Source organism: Empidonax traillii, unplaced genomic scaffold, assembly GCF_003031625.1.
Source record: "Empidonax traillii isolate 1590-97213 ecotype Southwest subspecies unplaced genomic scaffold, ASM303162v1 scaffold131:size1687323, whole genome shotgun sequence".
NCBI lineage: Eukaryota > Metazoa > Chordata > Aves > Passeriformes > Tyrannidae > Empidonax > Empidonax traillii.
Window position 1 is genome coordinate 1,558,198 of NW_020955324.1, and position 16,473 is coordinate 1,574,670.

Sequence of the window (16,473 nt, forward strand, 5' to 3'; positions counted from 1 at the left end):
TTGAATTAGGGAGTACTTACTTCACACTCTGATCTGAGTCAGTATTGCTTTACACTCAGATAAAATCCCCACCATGTTTAGGTCCTGTGTGCAAACCCTAAATCCCCCTCTAAGTTCTTAGGACCATTCAGCTCTGATTTCCAAAGTAATAGGTGTTGGGCCTGCAAGGTCAAGTAAAAACAATAAACCTAAACTACTGCAAATACACCTGAATTTGGAATATTTTGGACATTTCCAAGCATAAATCTAGTCCAGTATCATACTGGAGATCCACAGGCTCTCTGACACCAGGTTCCTTGTCCCTGAAGTGACTGATTGCTCACTCATCCCTGTCTCTTCATCAGTGGATGAGTAAGAAGACAAGGGCTGAATAACAAATGTTTTCTTCCTTTCCCTGAAGAGTCGGTGAAGCAGAAAAGAGGTAAGCAGTTGTGAGGGAAATCAAATTTCAGCTGCGTGAAGATGAACTCTGGAGAGGCTAGAGGTGGGAGTTATCAAAATAAGAAGGACAAAGCCTGAAAGCAGGCTTCTTGTTTCAAGAGTGCAATCGAAAAAAAGAGTAAACTACCCACAAAGACACATCACTGTCCCTCAGGGTAATGAATGTAATAGTACAAGGGAGGACTCTGACACTGAGTCATGCCTACAGCAGGATAAACTAATCAAGCTCCTCTTTCTTTGAAATGAGAACTTGTGACACTGCATGGGACCTCAGACAGACCATCTTGATCTTCATGAATTTGTATTGCTTAACTTTTCTTCAGATCCCCAGCAACCCAAAGCTTTACACAAAGACTTCCAGTAGCTCCCATAGAAGCTCTTGGAATTTTTGTAGCTCTTCTTTGAATAACTTTAATTTTTCCCCATTTTTTAATTTAAATTCACAATGCCCATAACTGTATTTCCTCTGAGGATCAGTCCTTTTTAAGGAGGTAATTACCACCTAGAGCTAACACAGTATTTCCAACAACCAGGAGGCTGCTGCATGAAAGCAAGAGATATATGGAGTAGATTGCCAAAAGAGCTCAACTCCCATTTTGTTATTAAGGTCTAGATTTTCAAGAGTACCATTAGGTAGCTCAGAACATGTAGGCTGCACTGGATACAGCATTTAATTTATTAGTAATAGGTAGCACTGTTGGGATGTTTGGGAGTTTGCATAAGGACTAGTTCATGAAAAGAGAAGTGGGAGCTCTATCTTGTAGTTAGTTGTTAATAAAAGACTTCCTGAATGTTTTACAACAAAGAATGGGGAAAAAATCCCACAAATTCTTTGAGGGGGTTTGTGTCATTCTTTTAAAAGAACATTTCAGCAAACACATTCATTAAAGACATTTTTTCCCCTTAAAATCAAGCTGAGTTGATTTTATTTGATCCTTTCATTCTTAAGATATCATTCATCTTGCCTAATTTCAAGCATCTAAAATTCAGGCATTGTCTTGGCTCCCTCCAGAGAGGGTGGAAATAGGCACTGCTGGGGTGAATTGATCCCCTGACTCAGACACTGCATTGCCCTTGGGAGCACCTCATCCCTGTACACTGAAAACAGAGGAAGATTAGGTGACCACCTTACACTTCAGACAAGTGAAATAAATCCCATCTTAATTAGTTTTTCTACTCTCTATACTTTCATGGCTCCTGTTGTTACAGCATCTGAACATCTATACTTTTCTAACCTGTCATTCTCAGACTCTTTCTATGACAAAGGTTAATTTTTGCTCATTTACAGACATACGCAGCCAAGGCAGGTAGAGGCCACGATCTAGACCTGTAAAGGTATTTAGCAAGTTAATTGTCTAAATTAGGTGGTTTTCAGTCAGCTGACTAACACTCAGCGATGTAGACAAAGAAGTGGCAGTTGGGTGCCCTTAGGAATTTGCTGGGATCTAAGCAGAAACGACTTGCCTAAGGACATATGTCATGGAATTAACCCTAGGTCTCCTGAGCTGCTGTCCTAACCTTTGGAATGTCCTTAACATTAAGCAAATCCTCTGCTGTTTTTTGAGTAAAACTTTTGAAGTATTTACAGTCATGTCTTCTTTGTCAGAGTCAAACAAGCTATGCACACTCAAAACCTTTCACTTTTCCTTATAAATCAAACCTGACTCAAAGCCTTCCCTCTCATTTTTACTGGTCTTCTCTAAGCTCTCCTTAGATCTTAATTTAGCAGTAATAGAACAATGAGGCCAAAATTCCAGGTTGGATTTTTTAGATGTTACTGTGATACAAGGAAACACAGGAACTGCAGCACAGAGTTGGATCTCTCACTAAAATTGGTGAAAATACTATATTCACTTCAACAGTCACTGAGATCTACTCTGGTATGCAGCACCTCAGCACTGAATCACAGTACAGTGCATTGATATTGTGTCTCATGCACTTACAAAAATGATTGACAATGAAATAATTAGGGCTTGTCACCATGAGAGTCCAGACACAGTAAGATGTGAATTAGCAGCATACTGGCTGCTCTGCAATCACATCACACAGAGGTGTGTATTAGAAGACTTTTAATTAGGAAGCAACTTGCTTCACTTCAACAGCAGCCTTAGGGCACACACCCTGCAACAGGTCCTGCAGAGACTTAGTGTGAGAAGATACCACTGCACACTGTTATTGTAGTTGAACAGCTCACTGACTTCCTCGTGTAGACAAACCTTATCAGCACAGAGCAGGCTTCAGTATTGGGTGATACGTGTTTCTTAGAATAATCTTTGGGAGAACTGCTGAATGCTAAGCTTGTCCTCTGGAACTTGCACCTGGGTCTCAATAAGGGTCAGTTTCTAAAACAGGCTCCGTTCCTTTCATCTGGGAAGATTTTTGGTTTTGTTTTTTTGAAATTACCTCAATAAGGTGAAACAGGAAAAAGAGTTTCTGCAGGGAGAGAGAGGTGTCAGTCCCATACTATTCAAACAAATGGTAAGATAAAACAGTATTTATGATACTACTCAAGTGCAGTTCTCCCCTTCTAGGACAGCAGCCTTGATCCCTAACTAATCAAAACAATCCTCTATCAACCTTGAATTATCATCAAAGCCTATCCATGTTTTGTTTTCAGAAACCATAAGCCTGTGGGAAACATACAGGTAAAGTATAATGAATGTTTAAATAGTTGTAAAAGGTTTTCCAGAATTCAGATTATTAAACGGACATTTGATTATCCCCAGTATTAAATAGACCACTGAAACCTTTCACAGTTACTCTTATTTGGAATCCAGTAGCTTGTTCATGGACTAGCTCTTATCATCCAAATAGGATTCAGTTTCTGGGGATATCCAAAAAATGAGATTCTGCAACATTATTTACATGGAATTGCCTTGTCCAGCTTCTGAAACTGAAAAAGTTAAAACTCCTACACCAAAATGACAACATTCTGCCCAATCACCCAGCTTCAGAACAAGAAAACATGCTTGTTCTCTGTCAGGGTTTCCAACCTGTGTCTTGAGAACCACAAGAGGAACAAATTTCTTTGCAAATTTACACACACAGAGAATCCCACGAACCACCATATCTCTGCAGGCAAATGAAGAATAAGTGATTAGGCAGCAAACACTGCCAAATACTCAAATGCCCATTTTGGGACTTTCTCCCAGCCTGACAGAATAGCAGGAGGTGGAAATGACAGCTGCACAAGAAAAGACACCCTTGGGACTGAGATCACATCTTCAACTTGAGCATGTCCAAAAAGAGCTCTGAACAATTGCTGCAGCCTCCACAGCATAGTTGGGTTTTCTTTCTGAGCAGTGGCACACACAGGCTAAGCCTGGGAAGATTTCCAAAATATATTTGTAGCTCAGATCAGATCTCATCAGTGGTATCTAATAAAAACTGGTTGGAAAAAAGCTACTGATCTAGGAGAAAACACTGGAGATACTGACTGAGGATCCTAAATCCACCTGAACATAACAATCACAGTCTTTTGGTGGCTCTTTGGAATAAACTATTTCTTCATTGTCAATCATTAATTTCTCCATCCTCTATCAGCACCTTTTCAGCTTTTCTAACTGCTTGTGCTCACACCTCTTCTCCCATGTGGCTTAAAGAATAATGAAGAGAGTCAGCACAATTTAAACAGGGTCATGATTTCCAAGCATCAGAATGCTGCTTTGCTGAGAAAAGAATGAAAACAAATAGTACAGTGCCTACTGCAAGGCCTTGTGAGATTCCCCCAGGGCCATCACAACAGGCCACTGTAATCTCTGCTGATGCTTGCACCAAAGATAACAACACTGCTTGTATTCAAAGCCACTGTGTCCCAGTTATTCTGGCCTTACACACTACTTCACTTATAAAGATGAGTGCAGCACTTTATGCATAGTCTAACAAGTTTATCTTGGAGGTGTCAGGTCCCACTTTCCATTGTGTCATGTTGAATTCCTGGATGGAAAACAAAACACAATGAATCTGAACACATTCCAAAATGCTCTTCTCACATCACTTCAGTGGCATTTACCCTGTTTACAGGAAAAGGAAGGAAGGAAGGAAAGCCCAGAAAGGATGGAAAGTACTTTTTTTTTTTTTTTAAATACCAGTTATTAGAGCAGATTTTATTAGTCTCAAAACAGATTGGAAAGCTAGCATAAAAATAGAAATAAAACCTGTCTTTACTAAGAAAATTACTATCCATATTTCACCACTGACCAACTGCAGAACAGCTGTGCCTGTCATATCAACGTTATCACAAAGGCATTTCTACCATTGTCATGAAAACCTGACACAAGACCTGAAATCTGTGTGAATTCTCTCCCTTTAACAGCTCAACACCCCACATGTAAGATTGCTAGTGAGTGGAGTATCCCTGGGGAGTGAGAGTTTTTCATCATGTCAGGACCATTCCTGGGGATTGACAGGATACAGGATAATTGTGCTTGAAGCTTTTACAAAAACACAAGAGGGAGTTCAACTTTACGAAGGAGATGAAATTTCAGAGGGGAAAAGAGTTTGGAAGCAGGAGCAGCTCGTCCTGTGCCTTTAAACCACCTGGAGAATTGCTGCAGCAAAGAGGTGAGGATGGGCAATTCCAGTTAGGAGAGAACAAGCCCTTGTGCACGGGACATGCTGGCAGTGGCACAGACCAGCACAACAGAAAAAACAAGGATAAACCACACAGAGTCTCACCTTGGCTGTTAAACTAAGTAAGACGATTGCATTCTGATTTTGTTGTTGTTGCTGTTGTTGTTTTGAAACCAGATGTTTGGGATTAAGAGACACAAACTCCATGCAATATTTGCTGCACGTACCTCCTGCTTTTCTGTCAGGCTGTGCAAAGATACAGAAATTGGTATTGGAGCTTTCAGAGGTGTATTGTGCCTAAGTATTCTTCACCCTTACACATCAATGTACAACAGCAACAAACTGAAAAAAACCCCCAATCCTTCCATCATTCCATCCCCTTAAGAGCAGAAGCACAATAACTCATCTATCACCAAGTAGGAAGGATTTGATTTTAAGTACCATTGAAGAGATAACTGTCTGTGTTATGAGTTTCATAATGGTGCTCGGGATGCCATTTAGGAAACTAATGAGCTGTAGCAAAGTCACAGGAAGCAAAGGACACAGGAGCTTCAGGTTCCTGAGGACAGCATAGTAACTGATCTGTACTTTAAGTGTAAAACTCTCTAGGGAAGGAAAAAAAAACAAAAACAAAAACAAACAGAACAAAACCAAAACCTAAAAACTAAATTACAGATACGTGATTTTTTCAGATACCTTGAGAATATCTGTCGACCATTTCCCCCTTCCCATTTATTTTATTTTGTGAGTTTAATCAATCTTCAGCCTAAGCACTTTATAATGATTTTATCTAAAGGTAGAAAATCTGGCCACGCAAAAATTCCCTTAATTTCACTGAAAGTTTAACAGGTTATAAGGGTGTTATATTGGGGAAGGTATTTCTTTTCCACAGATCCATTTTTTACTTTTTTTCAAGCTGAGGCAGCTTTATGAGATGAAATATCTGCTTTTTGTCCCTAGAGGACTGTAAACAAGAAATCGTAACTCCAGAACAAACCTGTACACTGCAGACAGTCATCTCAAAAAGACAGACAGAACAGAGCAGAAGAGCTAAATGCACTTTTCCTTCTAGAGAGAGCACCTAAAAGACCCTTAAGCCTGAAAAATGTAATTAACTCCCTCAGATGCATCAATTCTCTCACTTCTTCCTCAGTTAGGTGGGGCTGACATTCCAAAAATTACATCTAGTCAACTTTTCCTTAAAGCCTTTAAAGCTTTGAGTTCAACTTGAAAAAAGTAAATTGAGTCTTAAAATAAACACCTTGGATTTCATCAGGTCTGAGAAAACCTCAGTTCTGACAAGATTACAGATTGTATAAGACATCAGATCAACTGACCTCGATGATTCAAGCAGTAGCTATGCAAAGCATCTTTGCCTATTAAAATTTTTATAGACAAAAGATCAGATTAATAACAGAGATTTATGATATCAACTGACTCTTCAGTCAGCCAGGTTCAACATTCAAGCCCAGGAAAAAACCTCTCTTCTGCTGTTTCCAGGCTTCACATGTAGCCAAACCTGCTTATTATCATGTCCCCACGGCACCTGGACCACTGGGTGTGCATGTAGTAGAGCTGGGATTGTTCCAAACTGCTCAGTGCCTGTGGTGCTCAGAAACAGGCATTGCTCTGCCCCCCTCCCTTGCAAAGCTGGGGTGGGCTCCAACCATGCCCAGTTCTCCCACAGACTGAAAGTAAAGGATCCACCTCTCCTCACACCTTTTATCCAGCATCCCCAGGGCTAGCACACTCCTAAGGGAACAGGTAGGATTGAACTCCTAATGGTTAATTCAATGGCATCGTTCAATATCAGATAGAAAATATCAACACTGATACAAAAACACTAATGGGAACAGATCCAGTAGGAGAAATCTTGTCCCTGGAAGATGATGAAGCAACTATGCCAAGCCACAGTCTCTTTCTGTTGGGCCTTTGACAATAGAGCACTTGTAAGAAGGTGAAACCGAGGTAGCTGAGAAAGCCAGACTGCTTTAGTAATATACAGCACCAGTAATATCACTGCTCAGACCTGCTCTGGAAACAGCCCTTCCAGGTCACCTCAGCACCTGAACCACCAAAATATGTGCTATAGATTTTTTTTACAATTTATTTTATCTAAAATATTGTCACAAGGAAAAGACTGACCCTACCCATAGCTGCCTGCTGCGAGAGCTCAGGCTGAGGATCCCAAACTAATCTGCAGCACAGGGTTTAAGCTGCTGAGTGATATAACTAACTTTCTACAGCATGGCTTACACAACCTTTCCTCATGACTTGTGGCTCTTGGGGATCCCACCTCAATCACCCCAGCAGTGCATAAGAAATGATAGCACTTGCTTAGTACTTCAGCCTCTAGCTGCTCTTTTCAACTCTTCTCCCCAAATGCTTTTAATGTGTATCACTAACTTAAATCTCTGCTTTCCCTTTCCAGCTTTCAGACCTGGTCTTTTGTTCTAAAGACATAGGACTGCCCTTAGCTATTACAAATCACTCGCTAATATCAGTTACCCATCTCTAATGTACAACAACTTAAGACAATGCTTGTTATATCTTGATTTTTTTGGAACATGATGTTGTGTGCTACCTTCATTCCCATGGACACTGTCCAATTCCTCAGTGAAGCATTTTCATCTGCAAGCTGTAGCAGAAGTTTGCCCCTCAGTCTCAGAGTACATTACATTAAGGAGATGAGTACAGGGGCTTGTGCTAAAATAAAATCCACCCATCTGTGGATGGCTTTCCTGTCATTAAAATGATCATTATGAGACCCCCTCACTCAGGACTACTTTTGCAAGATCCCATTCAGGAATAATAATTTATTAACTTAAAACTCTGAAATGAAGACACAGAGATTTTAAAAAAAACATTGACCTAAAAAAAAGGTTCATTACAAAACAAATGGTATTACATCTCACCTTTAGGAAGGGGAGAGAGGTAATAAAGATATCTGCTTGTATTTTCTCACCCTTTATGCTTGGATTTCTGTTCCTTTCGATTGATGCACTTCTCCAAGTTAACTACTTACAATATTTTGTTCTTACAAAGCAAACTGGATGACATCATCTGTCTCAAATATTGACGTACTGAGGTACATTAACAGATGTAAGATCTGAAATGTGTGTTCGGCTTCTCGGTTTGTGTTTCTGCATAGGATTTCTAGCAGATTTTTTTCTTTGTTTTGAAGGCAAGTTCTGCTCCAGCTGAAAAACAAAGGCTTAGTCTCCAACTCAAAGTATTACGTGGCTCAATGGATACAAGAATTCCAGGTTTGTTCGTGTGCAGACTTTGTGTATCTAGAAAATCCTCTAACTTGCTTATAATACAACTCCCCAGAATAAAGTGGATTTTTTGAGGCTGTATTGTTCAGAAATTAATCTGCTAAACTAAGGAGGTCACAGGAACCAAAAGTCAGGTTAATTCTATGTAATTAATTTATTGCATCATTAGGCCAAATATGCTATTTATCTTGCACAACAGGGGATCTCATAATGCCATTACAAATTCAACTTTGCCCTGATGCTTATATCACTCAACAACAATAAAAAAAACAGGCTGAGACTTCTCTTTATTCTATGAAATAGAATTGCTTGAGGAACCTGCATCTCTTCAGTCTTCTGTGCTTGCTGACTCTTGCCCTACACCATAGTTAAGAATGGGGTTTGTTTGGCTTTTTTAATTGGATACATCACTACTGCTAAACACAAGAGGACCTGTGAAAGAAATAAGTAACACTGAAAGAGGGTAGGTTTACATTAGATTTTAAGAAGAAATTCTTTACCGTAAGGGTAGTGAGGCACTGGAACACATTGCCCAGAGAAGCTGTGGACGCCACATCCCTGGAAGTGTTCAAGGCCAGGTTGTGTGGGGCTTGGAACAACATGGTAGTGGAAGGTGTCCCTGCCCATGGCAGGGTGGGTAGGAACTTGATCTTCAAGGCCCCTTCCAACCCAAACCTTTCTGTGATTCTATGATGAGTCTATGATTTTTGATAGGGTTCTCCCAACACCCCTGAAATATAGCTAATAAATTAATAAAAACTTCTCTCAGTGAGAAAAGGTCCACTCCTTGTAACTAATGACTATGTACACCTAAATGATACATTTGCTCCTGTGTCCCCTCTAATTTCTGTTAAACAACAGTGGATCTCCAGAGATGCAACACACGATCACTCTGTTAGCAGGGCATAGTATAGTAGCAGCTTCGAAGATTTATTTATGTCCTTAATAAAGGTTTTCAAGCACCTGCTTAAAAAAAGAAGCAAAACATAAAATTAAGTAAAGGATTAGTAATTTATATGCCTGTGGAACATTTCTTTCAGAAGTCAGAGAATGGATACAGGAATGTTACATCCTGCAAAGCTACAGATTATGATAGTGCAGAGAACTTTACAGTCAGGGCTGGTTCTTACTGTAAATCTTGGAGAAAAGGAACTTGCATTTGCAAGTCTACCATTACTTATCATTGCCCTTTATTTTATTTCTCTCTCTCAAAGTGGAGCTCTTTAGATACCGAAGACATTATGAGCACTTTTCCTTTATTACACTATTCTAAAACCTTTTAGTAAAAGCCTTCATAAAACCTCACATATGTGCATTATAAAATTACAGGGAATAAGTTCCATATGAAAAATTCATCATATTTCTTCTTGCTATTTTTTAGCAGAGATTCTGACATTAAGCATGAGAGCAACAGACATTGTTTTAATTCTTCATTGTGGAAGGGAAAAACAAAAAAATCAACTTTTTGCTTTTGGTTAAGAAAGAATTTTTTACATACTCCTTCTTTGCAGTCTCTCCCTTGCAAAACCGAAAAAGGATTTTAGACAGGCAAAGAGTAACCACAATTATATGGAGTGTGTCATTGATAAATTCCAGGGGAATATAACAAGCTAGGTAGGCACATACCATTAGATCTAGCTGTTCAAAATCTTAAAATTCTAGCCAAGATTAAATTGGAATATGTGGCCACATCAGCCCCCAGGACTGCACCCAACTTTTAAAAGGCTTGATCTCACTCTAGATTTAGACTTCAGGAAAGTAACTCTTTCAAGAGAGCATTTTACACAGCAGTCTATCTTTAAACAAGTGCTTAAGTCCCTTGAAGTCACTAAGTACAGACAGACTGAGAACAGGCATAAGTCTTTCATTTCATGACAGCCTTAGTTTTGTATAATTTTAGTTAATCCAAGGCTTTCTGTTCCCAGTGAATTCAGTCCTGAGTTATGTTGACACAAGATGAGATCAGGCTCAGAGCTGCAATGTCTTCAGGAATTTTGGAAAAGGATATTCAAGAAGAATTGGTAACTTCTCTTTCTTTTTGGAGAAAACAAGAGAACAACAACAACAACCTGGCACATCACTGGAGTATGTTTAGATGTTATAGAGCTTTCAGCCTCTCTTCTGCTGCATGACATCTGATTCCCGCAAGTCCCCTGATTCACTGACCAACTAAATTGGAAACAGTTTAATTATGGTTATTTATTTTGCCTTTAAACTGACCACATTATAAGAAGAAGCTCACACAACTCGTCCTTCTGTTTATAAAAGCACAGGAAGAAAAATATGCAACGATGTAAAAAAAGGATACGTGTTACTGAAAGTTGAGTAATACATACAGTGTGAAATTCATGCAGTGCAGAAAGTCCTCACAAGTTACAGGTCTCCATGTACACATAAGCTCTAAAGCATGCATTTGTCTTTATTTATATATATCCTGAAACCTTTAGGATTTGTCCTGCAAATTAAGGTTGAAAATAAATGCCTCTAATGTCCTGTGCTCAGCTTGACCAGGGAAGTTATTAGGTAAACTGTCAGGTACCAGCAGAGCTCTGCACATTAATCATATTTCCCAGTTATGCTGTGGGGAAGTGCAATGACTTAGTTAAGGCCAATATAATGTCCTAGGTTTAAATACCACACCCATCACACTGATAGTCAAGCTGAGTCAATGATCCAACCCAGATGGGAATCCAGGTTCTTCTTGGCTTACCGTTATCTGTTCTGCCCATTAGGTTATGTGACTTCCATAAATTATTTTGCAGTTCCCGTTAAAAGAAAATAAATCCACATGATGCTAAATGCTACCTCCCAGCTGTACTGCAAACTGGAATTTTGGACCACAGCACTGCTCCCTGACTCATTCTGGATCCCCTCCATGTGACGTTGGATTCATCTAAGCTGGAGAGAGTAGAATAGAAGGACTGTGCTTTTTTTCTTTGACTTTTTTTTTTCCTATCACCCACTGTCAGATAACACGTGGATGTTGTCACAGCATGTCTCTAGAATGTGAAAAATAACAATACCAGAGAGGGGCCTTTCTGAACACACAGGGATAGAAAGGATAAGATAAAAGTACTAAAGACTTATAAGGGGATCACTTAAACAACAACTCACTGGCATTGCTAAGTTTATAAAATATATAAAACCCAGACAGAAATGTTGGGGCGAGGGGAAACTGTGTTAAGAAGTGCAACAGAGGTGCAGGACCGTAAAAAAAGTTAAAAATAGCACACCCATGGAGCAAAATTTCCTTCACACATAGCTTAAATACAGCCAGTACAATTCAAGCCTTGTGCACATGGCTTTACTATGAGCTTCTCTGTTGCTTGTTTGCAGTTGGAGAAAATCCAGAAAGCAAGGAAAACAAACACATCACACGTTTTCCCTGTGTCTTTTTGATTTAACGACATTGAGCACACACCTTTGGCTTTTTCCAGGGGTTAAAAAGACAAAAGGCCAAATATAGCTCCAGCAATCCCGCAGGCTGCCTTGCCAGGAGAGCGTGGTGGGAAAGCCTGCTTAACCAGCCCCAAAGGATTCCCTCATGTAGGAAACCTCAAAGAGTACAGAGGTGGCTCAGTGGCCAATTCCAGCACCAGGGGTTTTAGCCAAAGAAATGCTGGCGTGTGATGGGAATTCAGCTGATTCCCAGCTGATGAATCAGCCCCTCTGGAGCCACAGGTGACCGGTGTGTCTACACTGCAGTGGCACAAAGTGAAGAGACATCTGAGATTACAACTGCTGTATTTTTAACAGTAAAAAGACTGAGAGAAAAGGCAAAACAGGGATTCCAAAAGAATCCAGATATACACCTTTATTTTGACCACCCTGAGCTAACAGCAGACTCACAGGGTAACTCTAGCCATTATGGCTTTCTGCAAATTAAACTGTAAAGGTCCTGACTCTGTGATGGTCCAGGACATGCAGAGGACATTCAGTCCTCCACTTGTTCTATGATAGAACATGGAAAGAGAGGTTGAGTACATCCCTTCTGCTAGGATTAAAACAGGGACAGGTGTTGTTGGGAGTGTTTCATTCTTTGCCTTTGCTTTTTAATACCTTGCTGTTTACATGGTTGATCTCTTAATTATGATTAATCTCTGAGAAATAAAGATGCAGTATCCTCAAATACTTTAAAGAGCTCTTTCCCAATGAACAACATCTATTTCCACTTAACATTCTACCTTAATTAAAGCTTTTTTTTTTTTTTCCCCTAGGGCCTTGTTTCATTTAATTCAATTGCAAAATCCCATTAGAATGTCCAGGGTGCAGTAAAATTTGCGTAATGAATACAGTTGTATCTGCAGTGAAAACATCACCCCCCAGAAAACAACAAAAAAAAAGCATTGGGATGCAGAGTAAGATCAGGGCAATTACATGTTTTGAAAGGTCAGCTGATGACACAACCTGCAGCTAGAAAGAAGCAGGCAGAGGACAGTACTTGGGATTGGGGTCCAAAAGCATTATCAGTCTCATGGGAATCTGACAGCAGCTGCCCACCAAGCTAAAGCTGAGGGCAGGAATACAATTCAAAATTATATCTGTCTGATATTAAGTCATGTTACTCAGTACTACTGAAAGGTTCTTCTGTCTTCCTGGGATTATTGTCCCGCAAGCACCAACCAGCTCTTTTAACTGAAGTCACTCTTGTATTTTGAGATGCAGCAGAGGATAATGGGGAGCTGCTATTTCCATTTCTGGTTAAAGCGCTCCATGGGCAGAGCCCACATACTGCCTGTAGGAGTATGCCTTTACTGCTTGGTCTAGAGCACACCTCTCTGTGCTTCAGCACTGCACCTAATGCAAACCTGCTCTGTTGCCCATATCCTGTGAACCCCTGTTGGATTGATCCAGTGGTAAGAAGAGGGAAAGCAAATTTAGTTCCTGGATCTCAGGCTAGTCTGGATGTCTAAGCCAAAATAAAGTTCAACTAAAAGTGAAGCCAAGCTGCTCAGCCTGATCAAGGCAAAAATGCTTCAATTTATGATGCATCTCAGAGCAGGACTTGTCTTGGAAGTTTTAAGAAAAAGAGGTGTGGCACCTGCAGGATTTGCGTACCTCTGTTTGACAGTAGTTTACAATTATGAATTAAAATACCCCAATTCCTTCTTAGAAAGATCTTTAGACAGCCAGCATTCACAGTTTTAATAAAGGCTTTGGCCCTTACATACTTTGCAGGAGATGATGTGCTTTTCTGGATCAAGCCCACAATACGCTAAATAAACTAATTAAAAGGCAAAGATGAAAATCATATCAACTATACTAATGAGGATCTGAAAAACAGTATTAATACCATACAGTATTAAACAACTCTAAATGGTAAACAAAGGGTAAACAAGTCTCTTTACATGTTCCCTAGATTTGCAAGTAAGTAGTAAAAGAGAAAATCTGACATGTCAAAATTCTTGCACAGTTTCACGTCTGAATCTTTCTGGCCTCTCTCTGAGCCATAGACAGTTTTAGCTGCTGCTTTCTCAGCAATGTACTCTCTGCTCCTGGTCAGACTGTCCCACTGATCTCTACTGCTCTTGGACAAGTTGTCCAAATTGAAATCAAAGTGAAGGTTTTTTGAGGAAACATAGGTGGCTGCTTTGTGCTTCTCCAGCACACTGTCACCGATTACCTAAGGTGCTCAGGAATGTTTCCCTTCTACGAGTAACAACTTTCATTTTGTAATATTCCTTGCAAAACAAGGAGCTTTCCCACTCCCTGAGCTAACGCACAAAGTGAAGTTGAGGTGATCACTGTGAGCAGAAGAATAATCCCTTTTCAGTGCGCACCCCGGGCCAGCCAGGTGCTCTGCAGCTCCCGGTGATGGACACGCTCAGCAGTCGCGCCCATGGCGATGCTGGAGGACTGCGTGGAAAGGCAGGAATTTTGTTGCCGCTCCAGCAAGCAACAGTTCTTGCTGATGAGCATGGGCTGCTCATGCACTGCTGTCCTTCTGACCCCCTGCCGAGTCGGGGCAGGCGCTTGGATGCCGGGAAGAACGGGACTCCGCTCCCTCCGCCAGCGCCGCTCCCCCTCCCCAGCCTTTAAACCCCCGCTCCCCAAAACTGCCTCCTTCTCTCCCGTCACCCCGCAAACCCACCACTCCTGCGCTCCCAGGGCAGAGCCCCGCAGAGGGGTTCTCCCAAGCCAGCGCCACTCACCGCCCCTTCCCTCCTCCCCGGTGACATCCAGGCAGGTGTCCCGGGGACCGCCAGGTGCCGGCAACGCTGCGCTGCTCCCGGGGCAGCCCGGGCGGCGGCGGACGGGGCAGAGGCGAGCGGAGGGTACGGAACACGCAGAGAAGGTCCGGGACACGCAGAGAAGGAAGGTCCGGGACAAGGCTGCGGAGTCCCCGCACACTTTCCCACACCACCCTCCACCCCTTCCCCGCGGCGGCGGAAAGTGCCCCCGCCGGTACCTGCCGGGGTCCGGGGCCGGGGTCCGGGTGTCGGAGGCGTTGCGAGCGCGGCGGCTCCTCCCCGGCGGCGGCAGCGGCGGAGGGTCTCGCTCCTTCTGCGCCGACTGTCAGACTTTCCCTCGGCCGCCCTCCCTCCATCCCGCCACCCCTTTCCACACCCTCGCACGCACATGCACACACCCCTCCAGCAAATGGGCTGCTGCCTGCGAGGGCGTGTGTGTGGTGTGTGTGTGTCAGCCAGCTCAGGCACACACCCACTGCTCCCGCCGCAGGTCCCGGCCTCGGCGCAAGGGACATCGGCTGCCTGGAAAGAGTCGGAGTGTGAACGCAAACACAGAGTGCGGCAGCGATGTGCACATTCTGCCGAAACCGGGCGCTCAGGGACCCTGAGCCCGCGTGTTTTGCCGTGGACCACAGACCCCTCCGGCACTGCCGGATCACACACCTGAGAGGTTGCACAGGAGCATCCCGACCTAGTGCTGGGATTGCCCTGCACAGCTGGAGCTCTTCATCAGCGTGTCTCTAAAGCAGTCTCAGGTCCACTGAGGATGTTCCGGTGACACATTCCCGCTGGGACTGAACTGCAGGACGCTGGCTTGTAGATTGAGAGTGAGAAAAAAAAAAAGCCAGCTCGCCACACTTACTGATAAGGGGGAAACAGCTGGGCAGTGGCCCGGAGGTCGCGGCTGGTGTGCATTCAAGAGTTTTGCCTGCGTGCAGAACTGTAGCTGCCAGGGAGACATCTGCCTTTGCATTTATTTGTTTTGCCCCTGGAATGTGCTACACTGGTGGTTCTCCGGCTTTTGCATGCTGCAGACCACTTCCTAAGAGAGAATTTCTCTCCTGGACCAACCCACTCCCACACCAAACCAGTCTCTCCAACATATTTCCTTCTGTGGCTGCCCGAGGAAGAGCCTTCCTGCCCACAGGCTGAGAGCCATTGCACACATGGCACAGAGTATCAAACACTTCCAGACAAGACACACTGGGGTTCTTTCAAAAACCGTGTTTCCCTTAGTGAAGAGCTCAGATTTAAAGTCTTCAGTTGGCTACTCAGTTGCAGAACAGACCCCGACTGTTGCTCCCATGAAATAACAGCAGAACCAAAGAAGTCCAGAGAAATATATTAGAGTTTCCACCATGTTACTCACCTCAGCAGAACTTCATCCTCACCTACCATTTGCACAGAAGTCAGATGGGTGGTCTGGGCATACAGGACAGGAGCTAAATAGCAGAGCTTTTTTAAGTTCACCAAAAGTCAACTTCTTTTTTTTTTTTTTTTTTTAACCTACGTTTTTTTAAAGCAGTTTGTTACTACAGTACAAACTGATACTGTTTTTATAAACTGCACACACAAATGCAGACTCTACTTATCTACATGTGTCTTATATTCCCACAAGACAAAGGGAGGAGTCTGAAGACAGGTTGTTTCATAGTTGCTATTGGCTTTTGCCGTTTAAGGCCTTCGAAAAAAAAAAAATGAAAGAAGATTTTATACCCAAATTTCAAAATTATTTCATTATCATTGATAAAATTTTCCATTGTTTTAATTCCCAGATGGCACTGCCCAATATAAATATAATTGTGATGAGTATGATGCAGATTTGATCCCAGTTTGTGTTTTGAATTTCTGTAGAATAATTCTTGCACTTTACCTTGTTCCCACTCCCTGAACATCTCAGGCACTCTACTGATAACCACCTTCTGCACCTGAGGAAGCTCAACAAAGAGAAAATGAGGAGCAGGTTGATGGCAGACAAATCCTTGTGGGTT

The 16,473-nt window shown here is 42.2% G+C and overlaps 1 protein-coding gene across 3 annotated transcripts in view; it reads right to left on the minus strand.

The window, feature by feature from the left end:
- SEMA3D (semaphorin 3D) overlaps positions 1-16,041 on the minus strand; it is a 139,943-nt gene extending 123,902 nt beyond the window's left edge. Inside the window, exon 1 of one of the 3 annotated variants that reach the window (XM_027883643.1) lies at positions 15,852-16,041. In XM_027883643.1, coding sequence (XP_027739444.1) covers positions 15,852-15,880 — 29 coding nt within the window. In that variant the 5' untranslated portion in view covers positions 15,881-16,041. Of the gene's footprint in view, positions 1-15,145; positions 15,201-15,344; positions 15,413-15,851 lie in introns of those variants that run through there. The other 2 variants (XM_027883642.1, XM_027883644.1) reach the window with 2 other exon arrangements.
- Between the last annotated feature and the right edge of the window lie 432 nt (positions 16,042-16,473).